The sequence below is a fragment of the Puntigrus tetrazona genome, chromosome 17, assembly GCF_018831695.1.
Source record: "Puntigrus tetrazona isolate hp1 chromosome 17, ASM1883169v1, whole genome shotgun sequence".
NCBI lineage: Eukaryota > Metazoa > Chordata > Actinopteri > Cypriniformes > Cyprinidae > Puntigrus > Puntigrus tetrazona.
This window is the reverse complement of record NC_056715.1, coordinates 20,780,335-20,799,180: the sequence shown is the minus strand read 5'-3', so window position 1 is coordinate 20,799,180 and position 18,846 is coordinate 20,780,335. Positions and strand designations below refer to the sequence as shown.

Genomic DNA, 18,846 nt, shown 5'->3' with positions numbered 1-18,846 from the left:
AAATTCCAGAGCCCAGGGCAGAACAGAAAGAAGTCGAAGGAGATAACTGCTCATTTAGGTGAACTCGCAGAGTCGTCTGCCGTATCCTATAAGGTAAAGTATATCATTTATATCTAAAGAATTTAGTAATAAAAAGAGTATATATTTATAGATAATATATTTAAAGATAATAATTAATCTTTTTTTTCTGAAAAAACAGATTTTTCAAACGGAAAAAAAATGCCTCCACCTCCTTTGAACCACCAAAATCGCACGAATGAATCCACCACTAAAGATGAAACAGGTACTCTTGACGTCCCTTTAAAATTCTTGGATCAGGACTACCAGGAGCTGCAGAAGACGAGCATCTCCAGTAAGATTGGATTTGTTGATGACAAATTCCCTGCAGACGGCAGCTCCATTGACCCACAGAAGAAACTTAAACTGGATCTGGACCAAATCAAGTGGTTGAGACCATCAGTGAGTTACCTGTACTGACTTTCTACCTTTCAGTAACTTAAAAAAAAGATCTCAAAATACATAGGCATTATTGATTGAAAGTGCTGAAAATAACCTGCCATTAAATGTTGCAAAAATGTCTCTTGTCAGGGCTTGTCAAAACACGTTCACTATTTGGTTGACGATCTCAAGTGTCATGAAAGCAGACCTAACATACATTTTTAAGAGAAAATGTCTTTCTACGGTATTCATAAATCTATAGTCCAAATATTGTTTAATTTATTTCCTTTCTTTAGAAAATAGTGTCAGACCCTCAGCTCATTGTACAGGGGGTGTCCAGGTTTGACTACTCCCAAGGATCTTATTTAGGTATGTTTCATTGTGTATTTATCTTAAAATATCTCCAGTAATCACTGGGTTTTAAATGATACAATATATAAAAGAATTGATCAGCTTATTGAAAGATGTTTTTGCATTTTCCTCAGGAAACTGCTGGTTTCTAGCTCCGGTTGGGGCTTTAACATTTCAGAAGGACATCGTGGACCAGGTCATGCCAGCTGACCAGTCATTTGGTAAAGATTATGCAGGGATATTCCACTTCAGAGTGAGTTCTTTGGTCTTTTTCAACATAAATTGATTACAAATTCTAAAATCTCGTGTCAGCCATTAAGCCTTATGTTCTTCAAATTTCACATTTTCTAGTTCTGGCGGTTTGGGAAATGGATTGATGTTGTCATTGATGACAGACTACCAACGGTCAAAGGAAAACTCATTTTTGTTCATTCAAAAACATCTAATGAGTTTTGGCCTGCCTTACTGGAGAAAGCTTATGCCAAGTACGTGACCATGTTTATATATTAAAAGTTTAATTGAACACAAAAATAAGATTTTACCATTAAGTAAAAGAGTTTATGATATGATATGATATGTAGCACTCTGTAACACTGCTATAAGCATGTTTGCAATGCCTCTTACAGGGTGTGCGGCTCCTATGCTGACATGCAAGCTGGTTGTGTATCGGAGGCTCTGCTGGACTTCACCGGTGGTGTCCACGTGTACTTCAAACTGAATCAAACTTCTACTGATTTGTGGAGCCTGATGGACCGTGCGGTCAATGCAAAGGCCCTTATGGGCTGCAGCACTTCTCATGGGGTAAGCAGTAAATATAAACAGCAGTAACAATGCAGAGAACTGATTATGCATTGTGTCATTACTATTTTCTTTTTTCATTTCATATCAGGATACCCTTGGAAACCCAATATTACCCAATGGCATTGTTCAAGGCCATGCATATACAGTGACAGGGGTTTTCAAGGTAAGTTTGTACAGAATGTCACTTAATTGTCATGCAATTAGGTGAGTGGTAAGTGAAATAGGAGAAGCTTGACTGTGAATAACAAGAGCTTAAGGCACATCCCAAGTCCTAACTTGTTCAACTAGCCCATCAATTTGGGTATAGTAGATGTTAGTACAAATCAACTTAATTCCTAACCATTAAAAGTCAATTCATACAAATTCACAAGGTTTTCTACCCCTGGCTTTTTAATGCATCACTTTTCCTTCCAGAGCATCAGTAAGTGTTTGAACCTTCTTTAACAGCTAATAATCCTAGAGCTGTTGGGAAGAGGCAAATGATGGCTAAGCCCACATTAATGGTTCATAGACTTTCATTATAAGAATTTTGAATTGAACGTATATGTAAATTTGGCAGCTAACATCCCAAGGAGAGCCGGTGAGGCTGGTGAGAGTGTTGAACCCTTGGGGAAAAGGCGAGTGGAACGGTGCCTGGAGTGACAAGTAAGAAACTCACCAATCACAACCTGTAATTCATTCGTTTATCTTTCGAGCACAGATTAAGATATTTTTAATGAAATGTATACTAATTAATACTTGGTAATCAGTTTAGAATGGTTTTACCCAATATAAAACTCCAATATGGAGTTACAGTCCTGTTAGAAGGCGTTTACCAACGGTCACTGTCATTCATATCGCCACCTGTCAACAAAAGCCAGTTGTTGTTGTCTTTTGTTTAACAGGTTGTCTTTGTCAGTCTTTTGTAATAGGCTGTCCCTTTCATGAACAAAAGACAGTTCTTTAGTGACGTCACCTTCTAGGAAATTACATAATTGTTTTGGTGAGGGGAAAGAACAAAAGCACAAATATAACACATTCAGGAAAAATTTAAGCATGTAAACATGTAAAACATTGCATCTGTTAAAAAAAAAAAGAAATTAAAAATTATAGAAATATTAAAATATTAAAGTTGACACTTGCGTAAGCTAAGTCTCAGTCTATCAATTCTTGTTGTGTAATTGTTATCTTTTGCTATTAATTTTTTTATATAAGTATATATTCAGTATAATTTTATTTTCAGTGCTATATCCCTAGTAGAGAATATATATTTTCATTCACACCACTCAATTGATATCTCTACACAACCAACGTTATTGTGCTATAACAAAACCCAATCTATTATTCTATTATTGTGTATGCTTTTTTAACTTTCAGGTCATTATTGTGGAACAACGTGAGTGAAAGTGACCAATCCAACTGTCTTTCTTCGGCCATTGATGGGGAGTTCTGGTGGGCATTGATTGTACTTTCAGACTGATCTTTCATTAAACATTTTTCAGTAACACATATTTTACTGTAGGATGTCAATGGAGGACTTCATTGCAAACTTCAAGGATATTACTATTTGCTGCCTCAGTCCTGATTTTCTGAACAGTTCCTCTAAATACAGCTGGACTTCCACATGCTATTATAGCAGCTGGGATGTTGGAACTACAGCTGGTGGCCGTCCCAGGAATAAAGGTATTTAATGTCTATAGTGAGGGCAAGTGACGATTGAGTGAAATCTAAATGTGTTGAGGGCCTTATTATGAAACATGTTTGGGTGTCTATATACTTATGGTGATTTAGTGTGTATATGTGTAACACAAAGGCCTGATTCTTTGGATGTTTTAGAGACTTTCTGGACAAACCCTCAGTTTCGAATAAGGATTGAGCAGCTTGATGAGGAATGTGCCAGTGGCCAGTGTCCTGAAAACATTCTGGTGTCCCTCATGCAGCTCCATGAGAACAGATACAGAAGTCTTGTTTCTAACTTCTCCATTGGCTTCAGCGTTTATCTGGTCAGTATTGTCAAAGGTCAAAGCATACGGCTATTTTTGTTTTCACTTATTAATGGTGTGTTATTATTCTATTTTCTAACAGATACCACCAGAGGCAAGTAAATTCAAATACATTCATCAATTTAATTATTCGGTTAAGTGTATGTATCTTTAAATAAAGTGGTTGCTTAAATACAAGTTTATTTTTCCTTCCCTTTTAGATGAAAGAGGAGAAGTTCCCAGCCAAGTTCTTCTATAATAAACACCCTGTGGAAGCTACCGAAAAATTTACCCAAGTGAGACTTGTGATGAAATTATTCAAGCTTGAACCAGGAGAGTATCTCATTGTACCATCCACTTTTAATCCTAACGAGTCTGCAGAATTCATGCTGTCCATCTCCACAAAGAGTGGGTCTCATAAGAAGAATTAAAAATCTGTCATGGCATTGTATAAAATCATTGTCAGGGAACAATCAGTGGGACACCAGTTGAATGGAAAGACACCAGTGCATTGATCTTGTATTAGTTATTTTATTGTCTTGTCACATTATTGCAAAACGTTAGTGAAAAAACATAATAAAAATAGACTTTTCCTGTGTTTTCGACATATTTTGGAAGTGCTTTGTTTTGTGATGTTGGAGAATTTTGATTAGTATCTGTGTTCTCTTGTTAGGTGTAACAGCTTGGTTTCCTTTTGGAAGTTGGTGTAATGTCGTTTTTTATTTTTGTGTGGTGACTGTGGGTAGAGCAGTTGTCTTGGAAGCATATCAGTTCAGTCGGGAGCAATAGATGATCTCCGAGCAAAAATGGACTTCTCTCAGTTTTCTGCATAAGCCACAATGCTGGTGAAACACCTCAGTGACTTACATAACTTACAGTCACTTACATAACCTGTTATGTACAACACAAAAAAAAAATCAACGAAAGAAACCAAACCACAAATATAACCCACAATGGGTTTATAGCATTGTTATAACTGTCACATAATTTTATGTTGTTTGTCTTATGTTCTCAAGAATTCCCATAGAAAACCTGATCATGCATGACATCCCCTCTTCTGCAACAAATATAGACAAAATAAAGTAAAATATTAATTTCAAATAATCGATAGGTGGATTATGGTTTTATCTTAAGCCTCAAAATTAGGATTATGAAGAGATCAGTATCTTGGGTTTCTGTATTTTCATGATATCATATATAATTTTAACAGTTTTAAAGACCAACCAAATGCATTTTATTTATTAATGATCAATTATATAAACATTGGCTTTTCATTCCATGCTAATTATGAGACATTTGAGATTCAAACTGCTTTTATTTGCCTATATAGATTTTTTTTAGTTGCATATTGAGTTAAGTCTGTACATTTTACTGTTAAGCAATTACACAACAGTGGTGGGAGGAATTTGGAATGTTTTGCGCGAAGGTATACCTTTGCAGTGACGTACTGTGCAAAACAAAGCACTGCACACTTCCTGAAAACATCATTCAATGTGAACGCAGAATTCCAGAGCCTAGGGCAGAACAAAGACAGCAATCAAAGCTAGTAGGAGAAGACTGCTCTTTCAGGTGAGTTGTTATTCTTGAAGGTAAAATATACTATATCTTCAAAACTGAGTTTATCCACTATATTTTATGTCTCTGAATAACTTATCAAGATATATATTTTTCAACGGGGTGAGATTACAATCTCAAACTAGTCAAACAAGTATAGAGTCTCTTTTAGGTCTTCGAAAGCAAAACACATCACATATCACCAAACGCGACACCTTCATCTGTTCTTTATTACAGTATATCCTGAAAAACAGACTTTTGCAACTGAAAAAATGCCTCCACCTCGTGTAATCAAGAAAGCCAAGAATGAATCCGCCGCAAATGAAAACACGGGCACTCTCGACGACCCTGTGAAATTCTTGGATCAGGACTACCAGCAGTTAAAGAAAAGCTGCTTCGCCAATAAAACAAGATTTGTTGATGAACAGTTCCCTCCAGACGGCAGCTCCATTGACCCACAGAAGAAACTTAAATTAGATCTGAACCAAATCGAGTGGTTGAGACCATCAGTGAGTTACCTGTATTCACTTTTCATCTTCAGTCCTTCAGTAACTAGTTTGAAAGAATCATTGTCAGAGTACAGCAGAATGTCTCGGGCTTGTCAGAACAGGTTCATCTGTGACATTTCTCAGCATTTTTGATTTACAATTGTGGGAAGACAAGACAAAAGTGTCTTGAGAGAAGACCCAGAGGGCAATATATGAATTTAAATGTCTTCTGTTATTGCCAAATCTTTGGGCCAAGTTTCACTGTATTTTTATTTTTTTTTAGAAAATAGTGTCAGACCCTCAGCTCATTGTACAGGGGGTGTCCAGGTTTGACTACTCCCAAGGATCTTATTTAGGTATGTTTATTTATGTATTTCTATACCAGTAGGCATAAACACATTTGGTCAAATCACTGAAACATTAGTTTTGCAAATTTTTTTTTAGGAAACTGCTGGTTTCTAGCTTCGGTTGGGGCTTTAACATTTCAGAAGGACATCGTGGACCAGGTCATGCCAGCTGACCAGTCATTTGGTAAAGATTATGCAGGGATATTCCACTTCAGAGTGAGTTCTTTGGTATTTTCAGTATAACTGAATGCTGTTTAAAATTACATCAGCCCTGAAACCTCATGTTGTGCTTATTTTGTATAGTTCTGGCACTTTGGTAAATGGACTGATGTTGTCATTGACGACAAGCTGCCAACAATCAATGGCGGACTCATTTTTGTTCATTCAAAAACAACTAATGAGTTTTGGCCTGCCTTACTGGAGAAAGCTTATGCCAAGTAGGTACCAGTATGTTGTGTTAACACAATATTTCTTCAAATTATGCAACAAATGAAATTATTTCACCAAGACTACATTTAAATGTTTTGTATGTAGCCTGATTTTAAGCTGCTTTACAGATTAAAGTTTTTGCCATTTTACATTGTCACAAAAATAAGTCATATAATGTTTCTTACAGGGTGTGCGGCTCCTATGCTGACTTGCATGCTGGTCGTGTATCGGAGGCTCTGCTGGACTTCACCGGTGGTGTCCACGTGTGCCTTGAACTAGAAAAACCTGCCATTGATTTGTGGAACCTGATGGACCGTGCAGCTAAAGCTAAGGGTCTGATGGCCTGTGGCACCCGTCAGGGGGTAAGCGGTGACCTTATCAATACTGTAACATACATTATCCTCATGACCATTTAAGTCACTGTCAGGTTTTGCATTAAAGTCTAACAAAATCTAAATGAATGCAGTTTTTTTATTACAACAATGTAACAATCATTTCTTAAATTTCTTGCTACATATTTCACTTTGGCAGCATTACTAATACGATATGTATGTTTTCCATACCCTATCAGGACAAATCTGAGAATATATTACCCAATGGTATTGTTCAAGGCCACGCGTATACAGTGACGGGGGTTTTTAAGGTAAGTCTGCACAGAATTAAATGTCAGGTCACAGTTCCATCAGTTTATATAGCTTTCAAAATAACCAAAGCTTTAGCAGGTTAGATCAACTGCGTTTTAATGTAGCTTTTAGCAACCCATCCCTTAGTTTCTTACAATTCAGAATCAAGCAATTTATTCTCAGCCATTTGCATATTTGCATAAGTCCTTTCTGAAAAGTGTTTAAGGTACAAATTGAAAAAACAAAAAGGTGATTTGTTAGTCTGCTACCTTTTCTGAGTTTAATGTCACTTTTCAATTTTTAACGTCATATAATCATTTCATAATCACTGAGATTTCATTTTAAAACTCCTTGTATTTCACGTTTCGGTTGGATTCCCAAGTAGTGTCCTCAAGGCTCTTTTCTGGAACCTGTCTTCACATGAAATGGGAATGTTTTCATTAAGAATGAGGTCGATTTTCCTAATTAATACTTAGCTATTCTTTAATAGTTTTTAATTATAATCCATCCGTATCGACAGGCTTATTTAAAAAACACAAAAAAACCCCAAAAAAGGTGTGCTTTGTTCCGATGTTAATTATTGTTATAATATTGTACGCCAGTGTTCATTTACTAATTGCCCTCGGCTCCAGATGAGCTCCACCCTTTGGTACGTTCTTTGTATTCATACCTGTGTGCCTCTTACGTCAACTCTGTGGTTTTGCAAGAGTAGTTTTTTTTAGAAATGTTTGTCCCCAAAGGATTATGTACAGACAGTTCAGTCTTGTGGTAAAAGGTTATTTCATAATGATATTGGTGAAATACCTATGGCTTATTCTGAGTTTAGATGACATTGAGAACAGCAACTCCTAAATGAGGGCTTGAAGAGTTTTGAATAAAAAGTGTCATGTCACGTTGTAACAGGTAACATGCCAAGAAAAGCCAGTGAAGCTGGTGAGAGTGTTGAATCCGTGGGGAAGAGGCGAGTGGAACGGTGCCTGGAGTGACAAGTAAGAATCACAGCAAACTATGAAATGAAGCTCATTTAACAATCTTTGAAACTGTCATACAGGCTTCTGTCGATTTAACAGACTGGAATGTTTTAAGAAGACTTTAGAACAAAACCTCACAACGCCTCTTTTCCTAGAACTAATCCGTGTTTGTGCTTTTTCCCGCCAAAAAAATGATGTCACGACAGAACTGGTGTTTGTTTGATAAAAGGAAAGCCTATTACAAAAGACTGACTAAAGGGAACCTGTCACAAAGACAGTAGAAAGTCATTCAGTGGATGAGGGTTAGCAAAGCCAGGTGATATGAATGCATCGAACTTTGTTGTTCGTAAGCGCTTTGCCATTTAATCTCTGTTAGTGTGAATGCTGATTAACCAGACTGTAATGACAAATTCCATGAAAATGATCAATTATTATTTATTTGAATTATGACGAAAGTTTGAGAAAAAAGAACACCTAAAATATGGTTAGCATCCACACAAATCCCCAGTAGTGAAACCTTTAAAATTGTGGAAAATTGTGAAAAAAAGTAAAAAAAAAAACAAAACATTAATATGGTATTCAGGACATTAATGTGCCATTGAAAAGCCAGCTATAAACGTTTAGAGAATTACTAATACAAAATACATAAGAAGCTTATTCATTTCTTAAGCGATGAAAAGGTCAAATAATGCTGTATTTGCATTAATACTCAACTGAATATACTCTCAATTGATATCCAGGAGTTTTTCACCCTTATTTGCTACTATTTCTTCATTATTACTTGTTATTTACTCTTTACTCGTGTAGCATAAGCCTATGTAATATTTTAATATGCTTACAGGTCAACTTTGTGGAACAAAGTAAGCGAGAAGGAGCAAATAAAGTGTCGTTCCTTGGCCAATGATGGGGAGTTCTGGTCAGTATTAACTGTAAAAGTGACCTCACTGCATTAAACATGAATCAGATGTTTTCACTGACATACTTTACTGCAGGATGTCAATGGAGGACTTCACCAAAAACTTCGAAGAGGTTGATATTTGCTGCCTCCAACCAGATTTTTTGGACAATTCCTCTAAATGTATTTGGACAACTACATGCTACAATGGTATCTGGGAATCTGGGACTACAGCTGGTGGCTGCACCAATAATAAAGGTAGCTCATATATACATTTATAGAGAGAGAGAGATATTCATGCAGACAGTTGAATTCCTATATTTGTGTGTCCAATGTTTTCGATCACTGCACAGCATGGAAACTGCCTTGTTGAAGGTTAGTGTGCTTGTTTTATTGTACTTGTTTTATTGCACAACATTCGATACGATTGATCATAGTAATCTGTTACATTGGTTGGAAAAGGTGGTGGGTATTCAGGGTGTTGCTCTATAACCTCAAAGACAGATCCTTCCTAGTTAGAATTGTTATTCTCTTGTCAAGCGGGATACACCAAGGATCAGTTGTAGGCCCTCTTCTCTTTTCACTTTAAATGCTTCCCTTAGGTGCCATTTTTTAAAAAAATATCTCCTTACCACTGCTATGCTGATGATGTATCTTCCAGCTAAAACTTGATGCTCTATGACTCTTTTGAGGAGCTAAAATGTTGGATGGCTAATAATTAGAAAAAGCGAAAGTGAAATTCTAATTTTAGGCCACTCTAGGTCTTCATCTGTTTTGATTTCATCTGTTCTCTCTGCTACTGTACAACCCTATGTAAGACATCTTGGGGTTACATTTGATTTGTTATTCATAAACAAATTAGTGCAGTGGTAAAGGGCAGTTTCGTCCATCTGAGGTCAACTTTGAAACTTAAACGGTTACGTTGACATTCTTTAATGTTTTGAATTGATTTTGTTTACAAGACTGAATCTGGTTTTGCACCAAAATCCATTAGTGGTCTTCTTATTCCTTACTCACCCCAAAGAACACTTAGGTTTAGTAAACAGCTTTGGAATACTTTGCCTGTGAATGTGCTATAGAGATGACTTGACTACTAGCACAAATACTTTATTAATAGAAATATTAGATACAGCATGACATAATACAGGGTATTTTAATTAAATGATTGGGCCATATGGTGTGTGTGTGTGTGTGTGTGTGTGTGTGTGTATTGTATGTGTTTGTACTCTATTTAACACAGAGGTCTGATTTAATGGATGTCTTGTAGAATCCTTCTGGACAAACCCTCAGTATCGAGTAAAGATCGAGGAGCTTGATGAGGAATGTGCCAGTGGCCAGTGTCGTGAAAACATTCTGGTGTCCCTCATGCAGCTCCATGAGAACAGATACAGAAGTCTAGTTTCTAACTTCTCCATTGGTTTCAATGTTTATCTGGTCAGTTTTAACAATAACTCTAGTAGACTCATAGAACATCTCACAGATTTTGATTTTCACTTATTAATGGTGTGCTCCATTTTTTTTTTTTACTTTAACAGATACCACCAGAGGCAAGTAAAATACAATTATTACAGACAATTATTATTATAACAACATGTGCTTTGCTTTGTCAATAAATAAATGACTTGACGTGTGAAATAAACTAAAACTATTTAATTCTTTAGAGTAAAGATGAGAAGTTCTCTGCCAAGTTCTTCTACCGCAGACGTTCCGTGGAAGATAGCGGGAACTTCATTAACTCAAGACATGTGATGAAATTCTTCAAGCTTGAACCAGGAGAGTATCTCATTGTGCCCTCTACTTTCCATCCTAATGAGTGTACAAAGTTCACGCTGTCCATCTTCACAAAGGCTGAATCGCATAGGAGTAAAAAGAAACCAGCTATGACATATGTGTGAGGTTATTATAAATGCTTCAACTATCTTCTAGCACTTCAGCAGATCATCGTCTGGTTACCCTCTTGCCAACAAGTAACAACTCAAATAGGATTTGGAGTAAGCGAGCTGCAATGTTTTTCTTCTGCGACCCTTCTGTTCAATATATTGTTCATTTGTGAGCTGTGAAATAATTGCTACCTTTGCTGTTTGTTTGTTTGTTTACTAACATCAACAGGTTTTGATGTTCTGTCTCACTGTAACGGTATCAATCGGTCACTGTAAGAGAAACTTCAGTGCAGTCAGAATTAATGAATAAAGTATAATACACATGCTTCTCAATGGTTAAATTTAAGTATGTCTTCAAGCGGTACAGAAAAATTCTGAAATGTACTCTACCATTCAATTGACTTATGGGAGAAGATTGTACAAACTGTATTGTTCAAAATCTACTAAAATAGTCGTGTTTTACTCCATACGTAGAATGTAACACAGTAGGTTTTCTTACACTAGAGGGCAGTAGTTTACTAAATAAATAATGGCCGTCACAACAGAAACATGAGAGCACAGGAGTGTCGTTTACTGTTGATACTGAGATCCCATTCTTGTGAACCAAACACAAGTAGTTAGCTGAGAAGCATCACTGTGTACATCTGTAACGTGAGCCTCAAATGTGTCTCCTTGGTAGACCGAGCCACGAGTTGGATTTCAAGGGAACATCCTTAGTTTGTACCAAAATCATCACTGAATCTAGATTGGTTGGTTATTGTCACAGACCCCTGTTGGTATGCAGTTCTGTTCTGCACCTGTTCTCCTGAAGAGTTCAGCTCCAATACTAATTAAATACAAGAAACTTCCAGGCAAGTGGGTTGGAGTTATTTGGAACAAAACTCTGCAGGATTGGATACCTCTTAACCACAGTATGATAAAGAAATAAAAATACAAATTAGACATTTAGCAGACGCTTTTATCCAAAGCGACTTACAAATGAGGACGATGGAAGCAATCGTAATCAACAACAGGGCAATGAATTCATTTGTTTTGATGCAACATAAATAATTTAACTATAGCATTTTTCTAAAGTAAATAAATAGACACTAATAGATTAATTATGGAAGGGCTTGAAATATTCACCTCATATGGACCCAAGTGTAAAACCAGTAGAATAAGGTATTAATATGTGCTTAATTACTGCTAATAAATGGCTAATATTCTAGTAATATGCATGCTAATAAGCAACTAAGAGACCCTGAAACAAAGCAACATATATTTTATAGTCAAACGGATGGTGTAAGGATGGATTCTAAACTCTAGATGATGTTTTACAGACCTAAAGCCTTCCATCTGTGTATGATGATACACCACACAAAGCCCATGAGCCACTGCATGTGCACAGCATTTACTGGTTTTCAAGTTTCAAATTTTGTAATCAATGCAATTCTGAGTACCTTAAAGTTGCACAGTTGGTCGTTTTTTCCAAAACACTTAATTTGTCTTGTTCCCTTGTTTGATGTGACTTCGGAAAGTCTGACCCTCGGATGTCCTCAGATCACGTACCCTCAGTGACCTCTGACATCCTCTGCCAACATCAGCAAAAAAAACAGGATATCTATATGAATGAGGATTTCCAGACCTACTTCATAAGGAAACTGATTAGGCATATTATGTGACGAAATCACACGGTACAGTAACATTCAATTTTTTGGTACTTCTGGTTGGAGGGAAATTCTGAGATTAAATTGAAATGAGTTTTAGCAATTACGCTGTTTAGTTTAAATTAGGTTATGCTTTGCATATTTGATCTTATTAACAAATTACAATGAAGTCTCCTTTTAATATTGTTCGTGGTTGTGTTAGCTTTAGAACATGCAATTAAAAAAATGTAATTTTACAGTACAGTGCTTCAGAATGTGACCAGTCAGCCCTCAGGCTCTTACTGCTGGACATCAGCTGTTAACATCTCTCTCTCTGCGCCCTGCAAAGGACTGCCAGATCATGGAGTTTGTTGGGGTTAAACCCCATTAAAAGCCCACGTGGAGCCATCTGTGCTGTGTCACCGCAGCTGATTCTCAGCGTAATCCCATAAACTTGACCTTTCAGGTTTTAATGCTTCTGTTGTACTTACAAAAATCATTTATACAAAAACTCATCAGCCTGGCTAGACTGTGCCATCACTTATTATCGATATATATACGCACTTATCCCCAACAGTGCAACAAGTTGTTGAAACGTTAAAGACATAGTTCACCAGAAAATGATGATTCAGTTGGCAGTGACCAAGTCCATGGCTACCGTCAACATTTTTCAAATATATTTCCATTTGTGCTCAACAGAAGAAAGAAATCCATGCAGGTTTGGAACAGCTTGGGGTGAGCAAAGGATGACAGATTTTTCCTTTCTGGGTGAACTATGCCTTTAAATATGAACTATGAACTGGTAACATCACAACACACAAAAAGTTTAGTTCACCCAAAACAAAAAAAAAAAAAAACTGTCTTTAATCACTCACCCTCGTGTCGTTTTAAACCTGTAAGACTTTCATTCATCTTCATTAAGATTCTATACTAAATATATTTTATATATAATATAAACATATACGAATATATAACCCTGTGGAAAAAACAACACACCTAACCAGCATATGCTGTTTTTTCAAGGAAATGTATAAACGGAAATATTTTCTAAATATATACTGTGTGTGTATTTATATACATAGTAAAATTGTGGATGTCATTGATTGAGATTAATCGTTGGGCACTAATAATAACATCATTTATATGACATTTCTTCTCCTTGAATTGCCGTCTTCCGCCATTTTGGAAAGTAGGCTATTTCAGAACATAAGCAGCGCGCGATTTTTCCCGAGCGCCAAAAACGCTGATTACATCCTTAATGAGTGTTCTGAAGATAAACGAAGCTCTTACGGGTTTGGAACGACACGAGGGTAAGTAAGTAATATTACCATTTACATTTTTGGATGGAATGAATAAAAATACACAAGTAAAATAACAATTAAAAACAATAGGAATACAGAAATAAATACTAAAGTATCCACCTCTCCCCGTGCTTTTTCCCAAGATAACCAACAGGTGGCACTGTACAGACTGACAGGCCTACAAAAAAGCACACGTTCAAAAGACGTGAATTACACTGAATTGCACATGACAGAACTGAAGATCGTTTTTAAAGATTAAAATGAGGTCAAATTCGGAGTGAAATTTTCTGGTTTCATGTTAATGGCCATGGCGCAATACCAGTTCTCATTTTTAACAATAACAGCTCACATTTTTACGCAGAAGATGCCTCACTTCCCCTGCAACAGTTGCTATGGGAAACCCACACTTCCTCTTTCTCTCCGGCCTAATCATGCCACAAGTCAAAGGCACTTCATACAAAAAAAGGTACGATGTAGGTCCTGAAACTCTTAAAGTAGATTAAAGGGTTTTTGGGGGGTTTTTTGGGGGTTTTTTTCAAAGAGGTGCTTCATAATTTATTTTATATGTGTGGTTTTTAAACTTTTAGTATTAAATAAACAACAAAACGGTTGACTACCGGTTTTGTACAATAACTTTCTACAATTTTCTACAATAACTTGGGCAACGATTGCTTGACGAATGTATTAAACACAATAAAAATACAATAATCAATAGTCAGAATGCATAATTTGCGATAATAAAGTCTTAAAAAGAGTTAAACTGTTAGACTTTCAAGACTGTACACAAAATGCAGGACACAGATATATTAAATTCAGATTAATTAGTCTAATAATTATCTAAAACTAAAAAAAAACTCAATAAATTATTTTGTTACTAAAATGAATAGGGATATTTAACTACATTTTAATTCATTACAATATTTTACTTCAAATGATTATCATTATCAAAAATTATTTGATTAATTTTAAGATTAAAATTAAAATTTAAGCTATTATTTAATTTTAATGTTAAACACAGATGTCAAGCTATCTTGGAAAATCACATTAACCAATTTAAAAAAATGCATTAAAAGTTGATGTCGGTATTCTCACTACAGAAACCATGCCACCTAATGCATGGGACGCAAAAGATATTAGTGGAAAATAAATGTTGCCGTATAATACACTCCAGAGTCGCTGGAACTTCAGAGCATCTCTGAAACACACTTAGCTGAAGGCAGTGACCTTAATAGTTTAGTGAAACTGTGCCTCACAGTTCATTAGACACGAGCCAAGGACTGCTGACTGCTGAGAAGCTCAACAATAAAAGGCTCCTTTTACACGCATGCGGAATATTCATTGATCCCTTAAAGACCGTGTGTACAAACAGAGGCTGTTAAGATGCTTAACTGATAGGTTGAAAACGAATGATTAATAATACAAACCATCAGGATGGCTGGCTTTGACACTGTGACTTCTAATGAGATTACTCAGCGCAGCGGGGAAGGATCTGTGACATACCGCTTTACATCACGGGCCATCTGGGCCTCTGATTGGTGGACAGTGACATCATGTGGAGTGGTTCTATTCTGTTTGGCAGCGGACTGGTTGAAGGCAGGTGTAAAAAGGGCCAGGCATACATTTACAGTGCAAAAAAATGATAATAAAAAACCAAACAAATTAATTTTGTTAGACTGAAAGAACGCATCTACTCTTAGAAACACATAACACATCTTTTTATAAGATTATCGCGTGGCGTAATGTTGAGAACCAGAAAGTATTCTTTAAAAAAAAAAAAAGGGTAAGGCACGTGCAATAGAAGTGAATGGCGGCCAATGGTTAACCTTATAATACTCAAATATTTATAGCTACATAATATAGATATATAATGAATGTTAGCTTGATTTTACAACATCCTGAAATAAAATGACTAGTGCAACTATGTTTGCGTAAAATAATTGTTGATGATTGATCTTAACTATCGGACCAAATTAATAGCTTAATAATCACTTATGCAATGCTTTATATTATAAAAAAGCACTACATAACAATCTATAAACAGTTAGGGCTGTCAAACGATTAATTCACAAGCATGATTAACAAGCATCATAATTTTTTAAAATATTTATATGAATATATTTATATTCATAAAATGTCAATTACATATTTACATATAAATATATAATATATATATATATAAATGTAAAATTTTTAATCAATTCATCGTTTTACAGCACTGATAAAAAGTATGCAATGCTTAATATTTAGGTAAGCTCTAAGAAACAATCTATAAAAACAGGGCTTGCTGTTAATATTGAATTTATATATTAAGAGTTAGAAAATATTAAGTTAAGTTTAGATATTGGTAGGGACCTAAAATATGGTCATGCAGAATAAAGCAGCGATATATGCTTTATAAGTAATAAAAATACAGCCAATATGCTAGTAATATGCATTCTTATAAGCAACCAGTTAATAGTGAGAACTGGTACCTAAACTAAAGGCATTAGCATGCAGCACTAATAAACTGACTTATAAGTGAAGCATGCAGTAAGTGCCCCCCAAAAACAACATGAGAAGCAGCTTTGATCGAGATCTTAATCCACTCGAACACTGGCTTGACTTAAAACTGTCAACCACAGACAAAGTAGCCACACCCAAACAGGGCCTCATCCGTTATGTAGTGTTGCCAGATTTCACAGAAAAAAATAAGCAGCCGAAAACAGTTGCTTATCATAAGCGTTCCTAGCAACACTGCGGCTGTACCCAAAACAGTTTTGTTGGTCTAAGGTTAGCGGTAAAGGGCATTAAAGCCCCAAGCCGCCTGCAAGTCTGACAACACACCGAAGCCATTGTTTACTGTATAGAAAATGTTCTAATACGTTGTTCTTCCTTCAGGCCGCAACCCTCGAAAAAGAAGGGGAGAGAGTTTCATAATAGCAGCCCTGCGAAGAAAGAAATAAGTTAGATGACTTACAAGACAAGCACAATAACTAAGGCAGCGCTAACAAAGTTTCAGGCTTCTGTGAGGTGGCCGATTTCACAAAGAGATGGTGTCGGTGTGGCATTGCATATGTCTGTCAGTGGGTGGCCTGCAGACGGATCTAAAGCTGCTGTCACGCACAGACCGCTGCTGGTGTGTGTGAACTAACATTAGGAAGTGTGCTGAGGCCTGTCAAAGCCTGATGATGCTCTACGTTCGTGAGAGCGTGGGGGCGAGGGAGTTATAATCAAGCCGTGAAACTTAACCCACAGTCTAAAGGAAGTGGTTGATATATCCTCAAAACTGTAATTTCTAACTGTCAGTTTTGAATTCAACTGTGCTATAAAACACTGCTACGCACCTGGGCCGTCAACGTGGTCATTTTGTACAATTCGCAAGTTTTCGTCTTTTCAAATTGACTCCCATGCTGCGCCAGAAATCGCGTACCACTTGAGCAGGTACTACATTTGAATTCGAACGTACTGCCCTACCGTTAAAACCGTGCGTTGTGTAGAGCGTGAATGAGGGTGGTATGAATGGAATTCAACATCTGCTGTGTTGATGTTGTCACGTGACGTGCATCGTCGCGACGGGGCAAAAATGTAAAGAAAGAAAAAAACTTTAAATGAAAAACATTAATGATTAAAACTAACTTTTACATCCGATTCACAAAAAAACATCATTTTATAATGTTTAAACTTCTAATAAGCCAGCCGTTTACATTATTAGAAACACTTTTTTCTCTAAGGTAACGTTACTTACACTTAAAGATCTGTGTCTTCTTTCTGACTCTTTTGCTAATATGACGCCTCCTCTCCTGTGGCCTCATGGGATAGTAAAGTGTCCATCGTATGCGTACTGCAGAATTCAGGCGGAAAGCAGTAGGTCATCCGGGTGCTTCTCGCCTACTGTTTTTTGATTACTGTGATATACTACTCACTTTTGCGTACTGTATAGTAGGGAAGTATGCGATTTCGGACGCAGCGCCAGTCTTATCACAGCGGCTAAAGACATGTTGAAAATGTAACAAAATGAAACAAAAAAACAGTGAGTGGTGTTTGAATAACGTGGAAGTATAAAAATTTGGCAAAAAAAAATCTAAATTAGTTGAAAATTGTATCACCCTCAGCCCATCCAAGATGAAGACGATTTTATTTCTTTAATCAGAACACATTTAGAAAAATGTAGCATTGCATCACTTTCTCACCAGTGGATGCTCTGCAGTGAATGGGTGCCGTCAGAGTCCAAACAGCTGACAATAACATCACAATAATCTACTGTACACTACTCCAGTAAACAACCGCATCAGTTGATTCTTTCCCGGCCATTGATGACATATCTTGTAATTTAGATTACAATGCTCCAAAGGCGCATTTTCTAGGTGTATTACGGTAAGGGAAGCCCTAGCGCATGTTCTGATTGAGACACGGGACTTCCCGTGTCTACCGGCTCAAAAACTTTGACAATCGTCACAAACAGAAGGATCAAAGACAATAAAGATCATAACAGATCGTGTATACATTATATATTTTTCTCAGTTTTTTGTCCAAATGTTGTACTCTTGATAAAACCTACCTGCAAGTGATGATAAAACATAAACACATAAAGAAACCAGAGGCTTGGATCTTTATTTTTGTATATGGTCATATATGCATAGCAGAAAGTATTCTGAAGAGTTAATGTTTTGAGCTGAAAGTCATAACGGATACACTAACTGGTTATGTACTGTAATTCTTCTTCTTCTTTAGGGACTTACAGCTCAAATGAGCCTTTTTTCCACTTGCAGGTTGGCCAACTCATCGATGACATGACACGTCCATAGGGGAAATAAAACTCAGTTTCTCTTCCTAGTTTATTATGCTTTTTGTTTGAAGAGCGAAGTGTAACTGCTCGACGTGTTTATACTTACAATAACCTTAAAAACTATATGTGGATACTTACAAGCCGAGCATTAATGTTTTGTTATAACGTCTCAAACCAAGGTCCTTTGGTTATTCCTTTAGAAAAGAAAAACACACAGCTGCATTTTTCAAGAACCTTTCACACAGTATGTTGGAACGAGTCTTAATTAAACAAATGTATTTGGTCTTCAAATGTTACTTCGCTTAGACACCTGTGTGAACTTGAGAGGAACTGACTTCAGATGTCCACTAAAAATAACCCTGAGATCTGTTGCTTAAAAATAACCGCAAAGCCAAGAGTAATCTAAACCTGCTACAA

At 36.4% G+C, this 18,846-nt stretch overlaps 2 protein-coding genes across 2 annotated transcripts; both read left to right on the top strand.

Moving 5' to 3' along the window:
* Window positions 1-203: 203 nt before the first annotated feature.
* On the top strand, window positions 204-11,071 carry LOC122361586 (calpain-2 catalytic subunit-like). Its single transcript, XM_043262391.1, has 22 exons — window positions 204-459; window positions 735-807; window positions 924-1,042; window positions 1,141-1,274; window positions 1,416-1,590; window positions 1,679-1,753; window positions 2,150-2,235; window positions 3,383-3,572; window positions 3,655-3,666; window positions 3,773-3,959; window positions 5,343-5,614; window positions 5,877-5,949; window positions 6,038-6,156; window positions 6,244-6,377; window positions 6,557-6,731; window positions 6,941-7,012; window positions 7,896-7,981; window positions 8,805-8,879; window positions 8,956-9,116; window positions 10,126-10,292; window positions 10,394-10,405; window positions 10,520-11,071. The coding sequence occupies exons 1-22, from the start codon at window positions 220-222 to the stop codon at window positions 10,751-10,753; spliced, it is 2,871 nt and encodes a 956-aa protein (XP_043118326.1). The 5' UTR covers window positions 204-219; the 3' UTR covers window positions 10,754-11,071.
* Window positions 1,797-4,160, top strand: LOC122361898 (calpain-2 catalytic subunit-like). Its single transcript, XM_043263076.1, has 6 exons — window positions 1,797-2,235; window positions 2,947-3,021; window positions 3,092-3,252; window positions 3,406-3,572; window positions 3,655-3,666; window positions 3,773-4,160. Exons 3-6 carry the CDS (start codon window positions 3,093-3,095, stop codon window positions 3,980-3,982), a joined length of 549 nt encoding a protein of 182 aa, XP_043119011.1. The 5' UTR covers window positions 1,797-2,235; window positions 2,947-3,021; window position 3,092; the 3' UTR covers window positions 3,983-4,160.
* Window positions 11,072-18,846: the final 7,775 nt, after the last annotated feature.

Bases quoted from the DNA above. Each gene is read 5' to 3' on its own strand.
- LOC122361586 (XM_043262391.1), top strand. From the start codon at position 220: ATGCCTCCACCTCCTTTGAACCACCAAAATCGCACGAATGAATCCACC. The intron at 5,950-6,037 runs GTATGTTTATTT...ATTTTTTTTTAG, and splicing joins CTCCCAAGGATCTTATTTAG to GAAACTGCTGGTTTCTAGCT. The intron at 9,117-10,125 runs GTAGCTCATATA...GATGTCTTGTAG, and splicing joins TGGCTGCACCAATAATAAAG to AATCCTTCTGGACAAACCCT.
- LOC122361898 (XM_043263076.1), top strand. From the start codon at position 3,093: ATGTCAATGGAGGACTTCATTGCAAACTTCAAGGATATTACTATTTGC. The intron at 3,253-3,405 runs GTATTTAATGTC...TGGATGTTTTAG, and splicing joins TGGCCGTCCCAGGAATAAAG to AGACTTTCTGGACAAACCCT.